At 35.4% G+C, this 18,554-nt stretch overlaps 3 protein-coding genes across 5 annotated transcripts; all 3 read right to left on the reverse strand.

The window, feature by feature from the left end:
- Positions 1-2: 2 nt before the first annotated feature.
- CCMH (cytochrome c biogenesis protein family) lies at positions 3-1,836 on the reverse strand. 2 transcript variants are annotated; one of them, XM_088823105.1, is made up of 4 exons: positions 1,746-1,827; positions 1,139-1,348; positions 553-684; positions 3-448 (listed from the first exon to the last, which is right to left on the reverse strand). In XM_088823105.1, exons 2-4 carry the CDS (start codon positions 1,280-1,282, stop codon positions 254-256), a joined length of 471 nt encoding a protein of 156 aa, XP_088679231.1. In that variant the 5' UTR covers positions 1,283-1,348; positions 1,746-1,827; the 3' UTR covers positions 3-253. The 2 variants fall into 2 exon arrangements, with proteins under 2 accessions (XP_088679231.1, XP_088679232.1); XM_088823106.1 differs by having other exon boundaries at positions 113-448; positions 1,139-1,287; positions 1,746-1,836.
- Positions 1,837-2,636: 800 nt separating this feature from the next.
- Positions 2,637-6,775, reverse strand: LOC105976069 (putative plastidic glucose transporter 2). The gene is made up of 14 exons (XM_088823107.1): positions 6,530-6,775; positions 5,984-6,089; positions 5,725-5,836; positions 5,568-5,635; positions 5,336-5,468; positions 5,152-5,251; positions 4,935-5,047; positions 4,606-4,699; positions 4,189-4,345; positions 3,929-4,072; positions 3,771-3,848; positions 3,593-3,677; positions 3,335-3,449; positions 2,637-3,255 (listed from the first exon to the last, which is right to left on the reverse strand). Exons 2-14 carry the CDS (start codon positions 6,072-6,074, stop codon positions 3,073-3,075), a joined length of 1,473 nt encoding a protein of 490 aa, XP_088679233.1. The 5' UTR covers positions 6,075-6,089; positions 6,530-6,775; the 3' UTR covers positions 2,637-3,072.
- A 783-nt stretch (positions 6,776-7,558) lies between these two features.
- Positions 7,559-16,837, reverse strand: GC5 (golgin Putative 5). Of its 2 annotated transcripts, none has more exons than XM_013001044.2 (20): positions 16,658-16,837; positions 16,253-16,541; positions 14,708-15,765; positions 14,093-14,164; positions 13,199-13,273; positions 12,247-12,361; positions 11,704-11,765; positions 11,548-11,595; positions 10,706-10,990; positions 10,567-10,626; positions 10,399-10,482; positions 10,242-10,307; positions 10,058-10,156; positions 9,758-9,976; positions 8,883-9,000; positions 8,588-8,805; positions 8,432-8,491; positions 8,119-8,232; positions 7,866-7,940; positions 7,559-7,773 (listed from the first exon to the last, which is right to left on the reverse strand). In XM_013001044.2, exons 2-20 carry the CDS (start codon positions 16,407-16,409, stop codon positions 7,735-7,737), a joined length of 3,024 nt encoding a protein of 1,007 aa, XP_012856498.2. In that variant the 5' UTR covers positions 16,410-16,541; positions 16,658-16,837; the 3' UTR covers positions 7,559-7,734. The 2 variants fall into 2 exon arrangements, with proteins under 2 accessions (XP_012856498.2, XP_088679234.1); XM_088823108.1 differs by having other exon boundaries at positions 14,708-15,759; positions 16,658-16,784.
- Between the last annotated feature and the right edge of the window lie 1,717 nt (positions 16,838-18,554).

Consider the following 18,554-nt stretch of genomic DNA (forward strand, 5'->3'; position numbering starts at 1 on the left):
TATAAAATGTTGAAATGATCATGACGAACGGGTAAAAAAATAGAAATTTTCGTCCAATGACAGAGTACACAAATACTCGGTTCATCAGTACATGTAAAACTGCAAGATGGAATTTAAAAAGCCCCGTTTCTACTAGATATAATATTGCAAGATGGAACGAGAATTCTCGGTTCAATACATATAAAATTGACAAATACAAGGTTTCATTTTTCAATAATGTAGAGGTAAATGAGTAAAGAGAACTCTCGAATTATTACGAAAGCCATTTTCTCCACCAAGAAGAAGCTCCTCGAGAAGGAGGTGGTGTGAGAAGATCTAGCATAGTCTCCTTCTCCTTTGGCGTTAATGCAACTCCTCTAACGAGATTTAAGGTCATAATGTGCACATTAGTCCTTTGTCTATACCTACCGTAAGCCCATATTCCTCCAGCAACACCAGCGAAAAACAGCTGTATTCGCATTTTTTTTAACAAAATAATCTGGTATTAGTGCCGAATATGGAGAGATAAATGTTGAAAGTTGGAGTAAATTAGGCACTCCACTAAAAACTTACAGGCGACAGCCACAGAGCAGCAGTTTGCATATCGAATTTTGGTGCGTAAAGCACTGTCTCCCCAAAATCATCTTCCAGCTTTTGGAAGATCTCTTTATCACTTTTCCCAGATCGAAGTTCATCTCTAATTAACTTAAACAAGAAATGAAAGACATCTCAGAGAAGATCCGATCGAACACACGCACAAACAAAACAATTGGATGTAATAGAAGAAAAATAATAAATTATCATTCTAAAAACTAATTTCTTCATGATTGTATAAGGATATTTCGTCATGGTAAGGAACTAATAGTATCAATATTTTTTTGTTAGCAGTGAAGCATACACTAATATCTTCTAAAGAGACGATGAAACTGCCTATTAAACATAAAGAACGCTATCAATCAGTCAGACGAGAAAAGCACTTATAATCTATTTATTAGTCTCACTCCCACCAAATTCACGTGGCGTCTTTTACCTATTAACTCTAACAAAAAGGAACCCAACTCCAGCATTTTAATTTTTACCTATAAACAATTTCCTCACCACATAAGACTTTTATGGAACTGACAAGAAAAGACAGGACAAGCATGGAAAAATCAGGCACCTTACGAAGGAGAACCGCAACATCGGCTTGAGAGTCTTCAATGGACTGACTACCACATTCCGTGCACCGAACATTGTGGCTTATATTTCTGGCACGTGCTTCCAAGACTCGCTCTGTCGTCACTTCCTCATTTTTGTTCTCCATGAACTCGGTTCTTAATCTCAGTCTTCAGTCAAGATTACGAAAAAAAACCTCCACCGCAACTCGTCTCTATGACCCACAAAAAAAGAATTCAAGTATTTCAAATATGCCAACCCCATAGGAAACCAACATTATGAAAACAGCATCGTAACTTTCAGCTAAGCATTCCATCAAACACTTAGACTACTCTATGACCACCAGGACTTGTTATGAAATTTGAACGAATTCCAGTGATGAAAACTACATGTATATGTTCTTTCTTGATTATACATAATATAATGAGGCAGTGTAAATAGAAATTTCGCATGCGGATCACTAGAAAATGTACGGAAAGGTAAAACTGTGAAAAAAAAACGGAGTGATGATCCCTGATCACACGAACTTCAAAATCATTGTCCAATTTCTAATTCATCTTTGAATTTGATGTAAGAAATATCATTCTACAGAAAAGAGAAGGGGGGCTCACCTGGGTGCGAGAGTTGAAAAAGAAATCACGAAGAAACAAAAATGGAGAAAAATATATGAAAAGGACGATTACCAGATTTTGTTATCGGGTCAGCAATTGGGCCGGCTTTCTTGGGACTCTATACTAAAAGCCCATTAGAATTTATTCCTATATTATGTGGGAAACTTGCAGTTTTCACCCCTCAAGTTTACAAGGATTACATATTTGGTCCCATATGTTCACAAAAAACATATTTGGTCCTTCATGTTTCAATAATTTGACCATTTTTGGTTATTTTATTCAATTTATCATTAGTCCATCAGTTACGGTAGTGATGGAAGCACGTTTGATTCCGTTATTTTTGACGAAAATGACTAAAAATGTTGAATTTTTGAAACATGAGGGACCAAATGTATTTTTTGTGAATATGGGGGACCAAATATAAAATTGGAAAAAAATTGAGGGGTGAAAACTGTATTTGTCCCTCTATTATGTCTTTCAAATTTTAATTACTTCTACTAAGGAGTTAAAATAAATTGAGTCGAGTTGCACATCTGCTTGTTTGAATTTTTATCCAGTTGTGTTTGCTTTAGTTTGATAAGAAATCGAATCAAGTTCGAACGAGCTATACCCGAGTCAAACACAATTAGAACACGAGCTTGAACTCGAATCATGTTTCACAGTTCATCGAACGAAAATGTGTTCAGAACGTAGTTTATAATTTAGCAAACCGAACTCAAATGAACTTTTATCGATCGATCTCAAATCGAATAGTTGTGTTTTGGTTTTCAAATTCGAACCCCCTTCTATTTTGTGATTGATAATATTTTTTGGAAAACTAACATAAGGAACCTTGCCAATTTTATTGTAAAAATAGATAATTAAATAAGGTCTAAAAAGGACAATCATAAATAAATAATTATATATAAGTAATTTTTATTACCCTAATACAAATAATAAAAGAAAATGTTTAAACATCACTTGGCTAGGTAAATAGTAATAATACCCTCTTTGTATTGGCTCCATTACAAAATGCCAGAGAGACTAATCTCTCTTACATATCTAATACCGCTGATGCCTTTGCCTGCTAGGCATCATATCCTAGATAAAAGAAAAAAACATAGTACAAAACAAATACGAGGAATCGACCATCGTGTCGGGCTTCTTAGGCGTGGCACCGTGTGAAATATCATACGCATCTCTGATGTAACTATACGTGTTCAATCTCCTAGCAACTAAAGAAATGCCAAGACGTAACAATTCTTCCGGCTAACAAAGCGAAATAATACTTACTTTTATTAGAAAAAAACTATTTTCTCCAAAGGTTAGCCAATTCGAATTCGGCTGATTAATCAGCGGGAATTAGTGCCATTTCAATTTCTTGTAGCGACTTCCCTTTAGTTTCGACAACGTTCTTCTTCACAAAGACCACTGCCGTCAAGCAAAACATGGCAAATATCGAGTACAAAATCTGTGGGCCCATAAGCTCCAGCAGTTGCAGAAATAATAATCCCACAAAAAAATTTATCACCTGATAATATTAACCACACATTAAAAAAGAAAACCATTAGTCATTATATTAATGACAAGTGTAATAGTTAAATAATTACCCAATGTACAGCCATGCACACAGCCATCGCCTTAGCCCGAATTCTGCTCGGAAATATCTCCGATAGAAGGAGACCAGGAACAGGCCCTGCCCCCAAGGAAAAATTCAACACAAACCTGTTTCAAACGAAAGAAAACCACAACTTAACGAACGAGCATATATATATATATATATATATATATATATATATATATATATATATATAGAGCAATTCTTGATATTAAGTATATATGATTGAGATATATATATAAATACTTACAGCAACATTCCACCAACAGATAGATACAAATTTGCAGACCCCGATAAAATATCACTCGCTGCAATTACTTGAAAACCCATAGCCACTGCCTGAACTCCGAAAATATCCAATCAAACATTGTTTTAAGACGTATTATATACTGTTGAATTACGTGATTAAAACGAAATTTATATAATACTTGCCATGCCGAAGAAACTTCCAAGAAGAAGAAGCTTCCTTCCTAATCTATCCATCAGAATCATCGCAACAATTGATCCTGCAAAATCCACAAAGACAAGGCTGTAAGATAAGTACATATATATACACATTACTTTTGGAATTGCTGCGCCATATTACCTGAGATATTTACTACTCCTACACATATGTTTCCGATATCCGAAGGTACTCCAGCACTTTTAAAGACAGTCGAGGAGAAATAAAATACAGCATTTATACCGGACAGCTGTTGCAAAGCAAATAGGACCGACCCAATCAACACCACTGCCAAAACCAAAAATAAAAATAAATAATAATAATAGTAATAATAATAATAACATCACCACTTGAGAAAGAAAATAATATTTGAAAAAAAAAAAAAAAAAAAAAAAAAAAACTACCTCTAAAATGTCGACCGTAGAGTAATTCGGAAAATTTAACTACATCGACATCATCACCTCCTCTGTCTGATTTAGAGAGCTCTGTCATACCGGATTTAACATGTGGTGCTCCAAAAAGCCGCTCGAGTTCTGCTTCAGTTTGAGCGATTCTTCCCCTCTGAGCCAATCAACACAACTCTAACTGAACCGAGAAAAAAACACAAAGCAATGTGGAACATACACAAACGGTAATGACAAATCTGTCGTAATAGACGCAATTAGCATATCTTCCGTCGGAAATTTAAATGGACGACAATTCTACACTTGGAGGAGGACATATCACTGTATACAAGTCGAACAAGTCTCAAATCATACAGAAAGCCTTGTGCGTGCGTGCGTGCGTGCGTGAGAGAGAGAGAGAGAGTTCTTAACACCTACCTTGTAAAGCCAGGTTGGAGATTCTGCCGAAAACTCCATCAAAAGAGCTAGTAATGCAGCAGGAATAGCAGATACCCAAAAGCAAACTCTCCACCTGCAAAAAAATTCAGTTTAAGATGCTCTAATAAAAAAAAAATGCTTAGAAATCATTCGGATTGAAGGATTTCAAATGACTCTAAATGAGACGAGAAATCCACCACAATGACTCAAAATATAACTTAAAATGAGAGTCAATTAAGTACTTGAAATTCTTTGTCAAACGAACCATTCCAGAACAATTTCAACAGATTTATTATTACGGACTACAACTTCTTCTTCATTCAACTTACCAGCCATGAACATTTTTGGCCGGAGCACCTATAAAGAGAGACGCCATTAGTCCAAGGCACGTCGCAATCTGTGTAAAGCTACCATAAGTTCCCCTCACAAAAGCCGGTGAAACCTGCATTACACATAATCCACAAACAAAATTCGAATATTCATTCTTTGCATATTTAATAAAAAAAGAAAAAAAAACAAATTCAATCGACTTTCATATCTTATTACCTCCGACACGTAAAGAGCTGCAACAGGAGGACCAAGACCCATCCCAGTACCCACAAAGAACCTTCCAAGAAGCATACCCTCCAGCCCACTTGTTGTAGCACTGAGAGTCGTTCGTTAAAACACACACTTCATATTACAAATCAAAAATAAATTAATTTTGATTAAAAGAAAAAGTTTATGATACCTCATCGAAGCACCTATTATCATAGGTAAAGCACAGAGTTGGAACGCTCTCCTACGACCAAGACCATCGGATATCCAACCGCTGAATACACAACCAATAAAAGCACCACCTAAACACGTACTCACCACCAAACCTTCATATAAACAATAACAAGACACGTCGAGTTTAAATTCAGTAAATTCATTACATACTAATTAATCATTTATTACAAGATCGAGACATGAAGTAGTACCTTCAGCCATTGTACTACCGCTGAATCCTAGGTCCAGAGAAATGCTTTCCAGCGTGTCGTTAACAACCCTGAATAATATAATATCCGAATAAACGCCAGCCAATACCAAAAAAAGTATTGGAAACAAAAAAAGAGAGACAAAAAAGATAGGACAAACCCGAGATGGTAGCCGAATAAGAACGAAGACAAACATGCCACTAGAATATGCGGCAATGGACGCTTCCACGAAGGGTAAGCAACGTCTTTCCACACACCACTTTGTGACTGGCCTGAAAAATCCACGTCGAAGGGGCGTTTATGTAATTCCATACAATTTGTATTGGCCACAAAAGTGACTGTTAATTAACAGTATCAGCCTTACTTCTACAAATCACCGTAAGTAAAATAAACATAAAAACAATGTGGGAGTGGCTTACCTAAAATTCCATCTCTATCGACGCCATTGATATGGTCTTTAGACGATGCACGTTTGTACATCGAAAAGGTTTCTATATGGCGGCCCCGCATACCTCCTCAGTTACACTGTAGACATCAAATTGATTATCAAAATTCAAGATTTCCTAATCCGAAACTAAATCCAGAAATCTTATTCCAAAAATTCAACAGAGTAGAAACTCCCACAAAGCAAAATCTCCACACAAAAAATAAAAATAAATCATTTCAGAGCTTACATTATAATTGAAATTTGACTATTGATAATTAAGATCACCTAAAAAAATTGCAATCAACTGTTTCACTAAATATCATAATCGAAAAGCGAAAGAACACGAAAAACAAAATGACATCTGAACAGAATTTGTCAAAAACTTGCAACTAATATACATACATATCTGCACTCGCACATACAATCGCATATTCGCATCCGCAACAAAAAATGCGGAGTTCATACACACTCGATTTACACGTACAAACACACACATTTCGTATCTCGCTACTGATTCACAAAAATCCGTCTAGATTACCTCGGCAATGCACAGCTGGCTAAGGAAACGTGAAATCAAAGGAAATTCAGATACAAAGTTGGCGCAGATGATTGATCGACGATCACGAAACAATTAGATAGTATGATGATTAACGTGCGCCGCGGGTTTGGGTTTTTACTATGTCATTTACGGACGGCGCATGATAAGGAAGGTGCGCAGTAGAGTGAGGTGAGTGTAGCTTTAATGAAGTAGAGCAAAAATTAAGGACGAAGCATCTAAAGAGCTGCCACGAGTCATATGGATACACCTGTACCTTGTTGTTGGAGAGGCTATATTCAGGTGTTTCGCGGTTCGCTGTGGGTATTCGTGCACCCACCCTTTCATATTGTGACACGTTGCCATCTGAGTGATCGACACAGAATCGGTAGGAATATTTTTTATTCAAAACATTTTTTTTATTGTTTGTGTAAGGTTATTTTCAAATTTCATTTATTTAAATGTTTATTTATTTTTGATTTATGAAGTAGGAATATAGCAGTAACGTAAAAAGAAATCAGTTTTTTTTCTTCCTTTCATTTTTTAATCTGGATTAAAATATATATGAAACTCTGATTTTCGATCCTTAATCTCCAAAATTTTGAAAATAGAATGCAAAATTTACATTAATAATATCAATATTATTATATAAATTATAGTATAGGTGAATAAAAAAATTTAAAAATTATGATTCAGTCGATTTCCATCCCAAAAATTCCAATTTTGAAATAAGCTTTTCTTTCCAATTTCCGAAATTCAGTTTTTTCGAAACTTTTTGTAACAAAATTGAAATTAATCTCACTTCCAAAAAGATGAAAATTCTCGAAACTAACAATTTCGATACGATCCGCCCGATTTCTAACTTAAGTACGCAAAAGATCTGCCGGTATGCAGCTATTCAATAATGTAAACCAGCAACAGTCACTACACAGAACACAATAAAGCTGAACAATAGCACCACCACCACCACCACCACCACACCCCCCACCCCACCAACACACACACACACACACACACACACACACAAAAACATATACAGCAGCATGATATACAACATTATGCTCCAAATAACAACAGTTGGAGTCGAAATCATCAGTCTCGAGCACGTTGAAGTGTTAAAAAAAAAATTAAATAATGTTACCAATTGAACCAAAACCAACTGGGTATACAAACTATTGTAAATGGAATAGGCGCCTGCGAAAGATTTCCTATCGTGCAGCTTCAATAGATGTACTTAGTTTTTGGATCTGCGAAAAATGAAAATACGCAGAAAACGCAAGTAAATATATACAATGGCAAATGAAATTATATACTATAATCAATACTATTTAAAATGTACCTTGTTCACAAGTAAGTTCACTTGCTCTCTGTACATTTCCTTTAGATCGACAATATCTGCTCGTAGCTCTTCCAACTGCACAAAATATGTTACATGTCAGCTCTCGAACCACAAGTACGAATATTGCATTCAACATTAACCTTTACCGATGGAAAGGCTCTACTTCCAACATAACTGTGACTGATGTGCCAAATTAATTCATCTTCTTTAACTATTTGTGACTGTAAAATAAAGGGACAAGAAATTAAGAAACCTCTTCATCACGTTCTCCCATCAACTCCAGTGCCGCCGAGTGCCTTCGTCTAAGTGCATCTAGCTCTGCTCGTATTCCAGGTAGTGTAGCTGCTTCCACCCGCAATTTTTCACACTGCATCGTACATAATTAACCCATAAGATAAACATGTACTTCCATAGAAGTGAACAGAACCTGAACGCGATCTGTTGGAGTTGTTGTAGATATTTTAATCCTCAATTAATGAATTAAAAAATTGTGATATTTTAACTTCCCCATTTAGTAACTTATAAATTTGTGCTGAGGGATGGAAAGAGAGACCAGAAAGTATCACCTGTGCGGTCAATTTAACCAACTCCTCCGCAAGAGAGTCACGAATGGATTCCAAAGATGCCTGATAGAACAACAAATTACAGTTAGTAGAAGTATTCGCATAGTCAAACTCCAAAAGCAACTTCACGAATTAAAGAAATATAGAATCACTTCATACCAATCTGGTTATGTAAGAAGCAAGCTCCCCCTCCTTTTGACGAAGAGCAGCTTCGAATGTGTTTGACGTCCTGCTCTTCATATAATATGGACTCATAGTGCCCTCTCCCAAACTTCTATTTTCGGAAAACATATCTGATGAATCTAAAGTTGTTTGCAGAAAATAGCTTTCCTCCAAACTACCCAAGCTACTTGCACTTGAAAGCTTACGAGCCAAGCCTGTTGAAGTAGATTATCAAATGCAAGAAGTAGAATGAGTATAGAAAGTCAGTGCAATATAGTTACTGATGGAATACCGTTTTCAAGGGCAGCTGATTTTTGCCTGGCTATGGGGCTCTGATCCTGTTGGGCAGGAGACTGAAGGCGAGCAGCTCGTTCCTGCTCCAATCGAGCAGTTTTCTCGCGCTCTAGTTCCTGTTAAATAATGACAAGCTTATTCAGTAAACTAGTGCATAGTGAACTATCACACAGACTAGTAATCATAGGGAAATACTGAAAAGGAAAAAGTATATTTCATTTAAAAAGTGATACACAGCAGCTACTTCGAGTACAGGAAGTATTATGATACATAAGTTTTTTCCTCCAAATTTCACAGTTTTTATGGGAGTTGGTGGGTTCTCCAATAGGAGTTGTTACAGAAGTTGAACTGTATTTAATAGATTCATTAATCATACAAATTGCATCGACATGAAATGAGTCTAAATAAATGAGGCAAAAAGAAAGAGCACTCGTATTGTAAATAGTTGGTACCATTTCAATATCTCAACATGCAATACAATAAATTAGTTGGTGATTTGTGAATGAACATCGAAACTAATTTAATCACTGGAATACTTTATCTGTAAATATTGTCGTTTCCAGTGGCTACGTATTGCAGTAGTCGTCAAAATCTAACTCAAAGTTATGATCCATATGGCCAATTATATTAAAACTTTAGTGAATTGTTCAATCTTGACACAAAACAAGCATTCTTCCACCCAGCAGCCCAGAACACATCACTCTTCAGAGATTTTCGAAAAAACCTCTCATATATAAAAAATATTCAACATGGAACACTCTAAAAGGGATAATTATGGAAACCAAAGACGGTCATCAATTTAATAAAAATAAACATTCTTGCATACAAGCATTTTGGGCACGTACCACAAGAATCATAAAATTAACATGCTACCTGTTGCAGAAGTTCCTGATGCGTCAGTGCTTCATACAACTCATCCTTATGCTTTCTCTTGAGTTCCTTAATTTCTTCTTCTAGCTGTTTCACACGACCTTCTTGAGTATCTGCTTCCTCCTTCAAAGCAAGAAATTCCTGCCTATTTTCTGCTGCCCTTTGTCTCTCTTTTTCAAGAGATCTTGTAAGCTGTGTCTGCTCAGCTCTAAGACATGATATCTGAAAAACTTTCCTAGCATAAGCTAATTGTCAAAACAAACCTGATCTCAACAACTAAAATGATTAACTGAAGGTGAAAACCTGAGCTTCAAGAACATTTATTCGAGATAGAGTTTGAGTTAAACGCTCATTTATAGAACGCTCTTTTTCCTCTGCAGCTGCAGCTTTGGCCTCTGCTCCCTGCATCAAATCAAGAAGATGAAGATTGCACTCAGATATCTCAAACATAAAATAACAAACAGAGAGAATATGTTTCACTAGAAACCTGAAGCCGTGAATTTAGAGATCTTTCAACAGCTGTCCAAGCTTCAGCCCTTCTGGCAGCTGTTTCCTGAAAATAACAATGAATGCAATAAGCAATAAAAGATTAAAGCCAACATGTAGTCGAATACGCTATATACTAAGTAGTTACACAATCAAACCTGCATAGCTTCAATCTGCCTTAAAAGAGGTCTGGTAGAATCAGGAACTTGGGTTATTAACTCCTCGCACCTACGCTCACTTGCCTAGGGTGAAGTGATGCTTTATGAGATGAAAAACATTCACAAACATGGAATCAAAGGAAAATATATTTAAAAGGCTAAACATACTTGATATCTCTTTTGAAGATCCTCAATGTCCTTGCGAAACATATCTTCTCTGAAGACAGCCTGCGTCATGAATTAGACAACAGTTAATTTACCAATGAGTGAATAAATTAGTATCCTCAGTTTATTCCAAAATATTAACCTGCTGCTCCTTTCTGCTCAGAGTTTGCCTTAGTTCTTCCAGTGTCTGAACTAGCATACTTTCACGCTCCTCGGCCTCTCTCAGACGACTTTCCAGTTCAGTTCTTGCTTCAGTGTTTGCACGTGCCTCTGCTAATGCTTCAGCTTCCTTCGCAGCATTAAGAGCATTTGTATAATATTCTTTCTGAGTGGCAATTTCAGCTTGGTGATTTTCTACAGTTTCTTGGAGTAACTTTTCAGTTGATGCCTTATCTCTTTTAAGGCTCTCTACTTTATTCTCTTCAACCTGGAAATGACACGTCAATATCCATCAATTCTATTGAGACATGCAACATAAAAAACGTACCCACGGGATTAGCTAAAAGTAAAAAGAGGGAAGGAAAGAAAAATGTGATCAATTTTAAAAAGGTCGAAATAAACAATGTCACTGTACCAAAATGTTACATTGCAAGTGCTACATGGTATAGGAAGCGAAGAGCAAGCAAAAGATTCCCGAATAGTTACTGTCAAACACTGTCCGGATAGTGGCCGTGAATCAAGACAGGAAAAATTACACTTTTTATTCCTTATTTATAGGCTGATGACAACGACAACAATAACAACTAACAATAATAGTAAACCAAGGGAAGACAAAAGAGTTGGAGCATAAGGAGCCAAATTCTAAATTCATTGCCTCAGATGCACAAAGATGTTGCTAGGCAGAATAAACATATTAGAAACATTCATGTCAGGAAATTATAAATCAGGGAAAACTTAACATATGTAGTAATAGTATATGTTCATGCATCATCATTATGAAACTAGTTGTTGCTAAAACAAACCAAAGTAGAGAAGATAACCTACCTGTAGCTTTGTAAGCAATCCTTTCTTCTCTTCCTCAAGCTCTCTAATCTAGCTTCCAGGAAAAGTACATAAAAATGCATAATAGGAGACTCGTGTCAAAATTTCAGCAGATATCTGGGTCCCAAATAAAAGAAATAGGATCCTAGATATGTGTACCTGTGCCCTTAACTTTCTCATCTGAGCTTCCTGTGCAGCTTGCTTTTTTGAGAGAGCTTCACCTGGAGATTATCAGAAGCATGTGAAATCAAATACTGGTATTTTGTTACCAGTTCAGTCTAAATTAACTGAAAGATATACACACACACACAAAGATATAAGTCGCCCAGCACTATAAAACAAGTAATTTTTATCAATCTGTACACAATATTTCCCAAAATCTGTTTACCAAGGTCCTGTATTGCCCATAAGGAAGGGACATACTAATGATAAGAGGAGAAGGAGCATCAACTTGAGAACTTTCATGTCATGTATTACCCCGAAAATAATTAATCTATAATAAATCAAATCACACAGTTCCAATCCTATCTTAGCTAATTTCACGTGTTATCTGCTGTCCTGAATTCTACCAAAGTTAATATTAAGTACAACGAAAAATACTTGTTTCACATTTCTACGTAACATTGGAAGAATTAGAGCTAGTTCAAACAACTTTTTGATGTATAGAACTTGTTTCGAGGATGCTCATAGTGTTGTTAATACCTTCAGCCATCACTTGGGTAATGATTTCATCCTTTTCCTTCAAAAGAGCTGCAGCATCAGTTCTCTTGTTCTGTTCTCGACGCAGCGTATCCCTTTCCTTAGTGAGAGTATAAACCTGAAAGAGTTATATGTTAGCACTTAAGTTATATATTAACAGAGAAAAAAATATCAGGTTCATAATGCCAGAAAACATGAAGTTTCGTCATGATAGATGGACAATGAATTACTCATCCTTTTTTACTTAAACAACACTAGGATAAACACGCTATAGAAAGAAAAGGATACCATTACTTTATATGGAAACCAATCAGGTTTCGACATTGTTAATGAAGATTGTCATGATACATACATTTGCTAATTGACAACTGAAAAAATTCTAATATTTTCGCTGTCTAAATCAGACTCTTCCTTGTAGAAACTAAAAGTATTTTAAGTACATATAGGATAAGTTACAAGGAACAAGGCTTGTCAACAGAAAGGTGAGGCAAAAGATTGAAATAAACTGTTCAAAGTCCCGGAAAATCACTCAAAGTCCCGGAAAATCACTCAAAGCATGAACCCATGGTCAATTTCATCATGATCGTGCTGTAAACATTTGGATATATAGAATTGTGTTTTCATTGCTCAATCCCTATTTAGAATAACAATTCTTTGATACATTGACGGACTGGTCCATTCCGTGAATTCAACAGATAAACAATTTTCAGGCACGTTAAAAACTTGTACAGAGCACTTTCAAGTCCAGAAACAAAGAGAAGATAATTAGCAAAGTTAATTAATACTAAAGTGATGCAAATTCAATGTAACAAATGCATTTATAAGCACTTCGAACCTATCTATATTTCAAATATGCAACTACTGTAGCTATAGGAAGAGCTTCCTTGGTACACAGCAAGCCTTAGCATTGTACGAAAATGTAACTAAACAAATAAACAGAACCTGCAAAATATACCTTTCTCTCAATAACTGCCACCCGTTGATGATACTCCTCACGCAGAGATTCAATTTCAGCTTCATTTGTGTTTCTCTGGAAATCACTTAAACAGTTAAATGTGAATTTGTGTATATGTCTGTAAGTACATTTCTGCATGTATTTCTTAAATTACATCTGGATATTAACTCGTATAATAGTCTCTATAGATGTACATATGCACCTCATAATACTAGACTAGCAAACTATGTACAAACAACTTAATAATGGCTCAGCTACCAGCGGAAGAATCTGCAGGACATGTTAGAAGTTGGATAAAAGAGGTACGAAAATGCAGCCACTTATGATAAAGAGATTCAACCATATTTAAATATTACAACCTTTTGAAATCCATGGCCTATTGCATCCTGGCATCTGAAACTATAGAACAAATTCTCTCTCTCTCTCTCTCTTTTTTTTTTTTTGTGTGTCATACTAAAGGACGAATTTCATTTTTTTCGCATTTAATTCATTTTTATTCTGTCCCTCACATGCACCAACTTTAATCAATCCTGAGGGTACTTCGCATGTTTTGCATCAGTTTGCATCAGCCGGCGCTCTTTTTCTTTTAGGAATCATGTACTTAACCATATTTTAATGTCAAGTGGAAATAAATGTGAGATCTGTAGCTAGTATCATATCTTTGATCACCCTCAGCAACATCAAATTTCTCAACACTTAATTCACAGAATAAATAGAATCTTATGACTGTTTTCTGCATTCTCTTTTGTGTTCACCCACCAAAAGGAATCATTAGATCAGTCTTACTCACAAACACATGCTCACATACACATACACATACACATACACATACACATGCAAAGTGAAGTCTTAATGGGACAGTAAAACCACATAAAAAGAAGAGTATCTGCTCACCCTCAGATCGTCAATTACACCTTTTAGCTGCTCATTTTCATTCATCAACTTCGCAATTTCATCAGCCTTGGCCTGGGAGAAAATATTCGAAAAATGTAAGATTCGCATTTATTTATCTTATCTATGAGGAAAGAATAAAAGAAAAGGTAAAACAGTAAGGTGTACAAAAACCTAACACAATTATAATAAATTATTGTAGTTCCTAAAATGAATCTAAAAATAAATTTGCTCTTTAGTTCTATTGATGATCTACAGTCCCATCTGGCTCCCAGTCCAAAGGAACATGATACGGCAATATGTATAATTGGAGAAAGAATTGGCTGTTTTGCTTCCACTGTATCTGTCAAATAGATGTATCTCTTCACCAGAGTTTCTTTACAAACTGAATGAAATTACAATTAGTCCTAAACCATTTTACCAAACATGAAAGGTCAGATGCAAACAACAGATATGAACTTATTATGACCTTATCAGCTAACGTAGTTTTTGTGAAAAAAAAAAACATTAATCCTCGTTTATTTAGCAGATGATACAATCATTCTAATTGTAGGAAAATCCTGCAGTGGCATGCAAATAATCTATCCAGTTCAAGAATAAACCATTAAAATTTAAAACCTGAGCTTGTCTAGCAGCTCCTTGCAGTGCAGTTTCCATCATTTTTATTTCCTTCTTCACTTTGTCCAATTCAGCTGCAGAATCTGCAATATCTGACAAGTTTCTCGTTGTGCCCAAATGTTGTTCTTTAACAATACTATTATCGCCTGAGAGTTGCTTGAGTTCAACTGGGCTACCAATGGTATCATCCTGATGTGTAACCACATTAGAGGCTTCTTCAGAAGCCTCCAGATAGATTTGCTGCAAAGCGGGCAAGTTGTCTTTGGAACTATCTTCAGCATCTCCAGTCTTATGAGGAGTATCAGGAGCATCTGATATTCTGCTTTCGTTTGGACTGTCGGATGATACATCAGGAATTTGAGTTGGAAAAACTTCTTCTTCTTTTTCTTCTTTCTCTTCTTCTTTTTCTTCTGTTTCTTCTTTTTCTTTTTTTTCATCTTCTTCTTCTTCTTTTTCTTCTTTTTCTTCTTTTTCTTTTTTTGCTTCTTCGCCTTTGTTTTCTTCCTTCAGTTCATCCATACTCTCAGGTGACCCGGTAGCATGATCTTTTGTAGGCACAGAAGCTATATCTTCAACTTGGCCCATGTGACCTGTTGATTCTCCTTCTGCTGACTGCAAGAGTTTAGGCAGAGCTTCTTCTGACCTCTCATCTTTTTGAAGATTGTTTGCGGATTCTGTTTGATCAACCTGCACAGGGCTTAGTTCAGATACTTCAGCAGGAATCAAAGGTGATACCACCTCAGCTTCATTGGGATCTGCAGCAACTTTATCTTCCGTCTCCCCCCTACTGCCATCGTCTGTTTCCTCTGTAGATCTTGTATCTACGTCTGCCTTTTTTACTTCTTCACTTGCTTCCTCTCCATACGAAATTTTATCACTCGCATTATTTGTTGATCTATCATCCTCAAGCTGTTCTTCCTTGACAGGAGAAGTAGGCTTTGAGGAATTAGGCTCTTCCAACTGTTCAACAGTACTCTCCCCACCCTTCTGCCCCATAAATCCCATTATGGGTTCAAACAACGCCTTCCTGTCTGTAGCTGAAGGCCATAAACCTGATGCTGATAAGAAGAAACTTCTGGTTACTTGACGATCAATATATTAAACTGTCATATAAGAATTAGTATAACTTATGCTACAGAATTACTATAACTCTAGCCATATGCAAGCATACGTATACAAGTATAAAACCTCGGTATATATAGTTGTATTACCGGATAATCAATTCCTGATGAGCTAGTTCCATCATGGCTAAGGCGTAGACTCACCAAACTTTAGGCATTGAAATTTTATTAGGTAATGTTAAATAACCTTCAACCCTGTTAGTAAACTACAAACCATAAAAATATAGCACAGCCCAGAACCTATTATCAGGCTTGTACTTTAATACACTAATGGATCAATTCCTTACTTCATTAAACATCCGATTCCACCATAAGCATCATAATACAAAAAAAGAAAAAAAATTGCAGATTGATGAAATGTAACCATAGTGTAGTGAATAATTAGAACATACTAATTTGATCCACAAAGAAAAAGAACTCGTACTTTCGCTAGTGCTCCCGGCAGTATCGGATTTCTCATCGAAGCCAAGGGCGCTATCGAAATTCTTCTCGATATTTTTAACACTCTCGCTCAGCTTGTTCACCGCCCCAGCCAAATCAGGGAAATTCCCCAAAGAGACTTTCCCACTAAACCATGCCATATCTTCAACCACGGAGCTTGATCCAGCACTTCGAATATCACATTCACTCACATCATCCGCAAAATTCAAACCCTAACTTGTAAATCAAGACCCCTCATTACAACTTAACTCAGCTAAAATTAAGCCAAATTCCTGCAACAATCAAATGTGAAAAAGAAAAAAAAAAAAAAAAAAAACTGTGAGTAATTAGCATTGCCAGAATCGAACAAACATAATCTATCAGTATCAGAGAGTGGTAGATTCTGAACCTGGGGAATCTGCGAAGGGGGAATTTAATCTGCAATCACGAAATTGATGATTTTTTATTTTTTTTTTATTGAAGGGGGGATTGGAATTTTTTTTGCGGAAGGTTGATCTGATTTGATTTGGGTATTTGGGTTCCACCGTTGCTTCAACGGGGCGGCCCGAATAGTTTGTTGGCGGGGCCCACCGTTTAACCCGGGAAATGCATCCATCTAAAGTATGACTCATGAATTCAACGTTTTGGCCAACCGTTGACTTGGTAGTAAAAACTAGAGAAGGATAGGGTTGGAATTAAAAATTTGCAAAAAAGAAAAGGGTAAATTACAAAAACCCCCTCTTGTCTGGGTAATTACAACCACCCCTCGACTGTAAATCTTCTTACACGTCCACCCTTGCGGTTTCAAATTTAGTGGAATCTTCGAGATTATATGGAATATTATCACTTTTGTACCCGTTTTATCCCATTCGAACTCCACATTTTGAAGCAAGATGATGATAATATGTGTTTTTTGGCTTGTATATATCAGATTGTGGTGCATCAGAAAACTGTAATTTTGCACAAAACGAGTACAAACTAGAGCACATTCCACGAAATCTAAATAATTATGTTGAATTTGACACCATAAGGGTGGAGATGTAAGAAAAAATCATCATTGAGGGGGTAGATGTAATTATCCAAACAAGAGGGGGTTTTTCGTAAATTAAACATACCTCAGGGGAGGTTGTAATTTACCCCAAAAAAATTAATTTGATTCAAAATGGAAAAAAAACAATATTTTTTATTTTTTAAGCAGTTATAATGACATTTTTTGTTCCAAAATCGGTTTTTTTGCATATAAATTAGTAGGAATCGAAAATTTTATTTTTTATTCACGTAATATGTAAAACACACAATAAATTTTGATATTACGAGTGTAACTTCTAGGAAAAAAATGGAATTTTCAGAATTATTTTTAAAATTAAAATTTGATCAAAAATCAAAAGATTATCGGTATTCCAATTTGCGATTCGAAGATTTGGAAATGGGTAATTTTTTTAATCGAAACCGACGAAATACTTATGAAAATTTGATATTTTACATTTCAAGCCAATTCTAAACAAATATTTTAAAACACTACTAAAAGGTGATATTGCATTGGTTATAACTTTTAAAATATCAATTATGGTGCAATGTAAATGATTTATTATCTTTCAAGATTGTAAAGTGCAATTATTTTATCTTCTTTCTTTCCGAGTTGCAATGCCAACATATTATATTTAAAGGGTGTAAAATGGAATTTTTTATTTTTATTTTTTATGTACATTTATTTATTATGTCTATGGCTAATAATTACTAGCATAAATAGGCCAATGACTATTGTTATGAACCATTTAAAAATAAAAAATATATGAAAAATAGAAAAATAAATAAATAGAATAGGGCTATTTATCAGTAATGCAAGTAGAAGCCCAATAATTGGGCCCATTTAAAGTAGAAGACTAATAATTGGGCCCATTTAAACTCAGTATTCATCAGATATTCAATTCGAACAATGAAGCCCAGTGAGCCAGCCCATGCAAGCTCCTTTTGTTTTCTTTTTTCTTCTTTTCTTTTTTTTTTTTTTAATTATTATTTAATTAAAAAATCTTATTTATTAAACTTTAAATCCATTTTATACAAAGAAAACAAGAAAAATGAATAATTATCTTTATTTTAGTAATGACAGAACCCGCAACCAACCATATAGGTGCACTGAGTAAATCTACACTCTCGTATAATAGCTTGTAAATCATACTAGAGACCATTAGCTATTTTGTAGTTAACATTTTTTTTAATATTAGTCTTGCTCCTCAATTTTTTTTGTAAATATGTTTCTTAACCCTTTAAATTTTTTTATACACCATAATTTTATATAAATTATC

This window comes from Erythranthe guttata, chromosome 9, assembly GCF_056151865.1.
Source record: "Erythranthe guttata isolate IM_541 chromosome 9, IM_541, whole genome shotgun sequence".
Lineage (NCBI taxonomy): Eukaryota > Viridiplantae > Streptophyta > Magnoliopsida > Lamiales > Phrymaceae > Erythranthe > Erythranthe guttata.

Bases quoted from the DNA above. Each gene is read 5' to 3' on its own strand.
- CCMH (XM_088823105.1), bottom strand. From the start codon at position 1,282: ATGGAGAACAAAAATGAGGAAGTGACGACAGAGCGAGTCTTGGAAGCA. The intron at 685-1,138 runs GTGCCTGATTTT...TTCTTGTTTAAG, and splicing joins TTGCGGTTCTCCTTCGTAAG to TTAATTAGAGATGAACTTCG. The intron at 449-552 runs GTAAGTTTTTAG...ATGCGAATACAG, and splicing joins CTGCTCTGTGGCTGTCGCCT to CTGTTTTTCGCTGGTGTTGC.
- GC5 (XM_013001044.2), bottom strand. From the start codon at position 16,409: ATGGCATGGTTTAGTGGGAAAGTCTCTTTGGGGAATTTCCCTGATTTG. The intron at 11,766-12,246 runs GTATTAACAACA...GATAATCTCCAG, and splicing joins TACCCAAGTGATGGCTGAAG to GTGAAGCTCTCTCAAAAAAG. The intron at 9,001-9,757 runs GTAGCATGTTAA...ATTATTTAACAG, and splicing joins ATCAGGAACTTCTGCAACAG to GAACTAGAGCGCGAGAAAAC.
- LOC105976069 (XM_088823107.1), bottom strand. From the start codon at position 6,074: ATGCGGGGCCGCCATATAGAAACCTTTTCGATGTACAAACGTGCATCG. The intron at 5,636-5,724 runs GTTTGTCCTATC...TATATTATTCAG, and splicing joins TTATTCGGCTACCATCTCGG to GGTTGTTAACGACACGCTGG. The intron at 5,252-5,335 runs GTATCATAAACT...AACGACTCTCAG, and splicing joins ATAATAGGTGCTTCGATGAG to TGCTACAACAAGTGGGCTGG.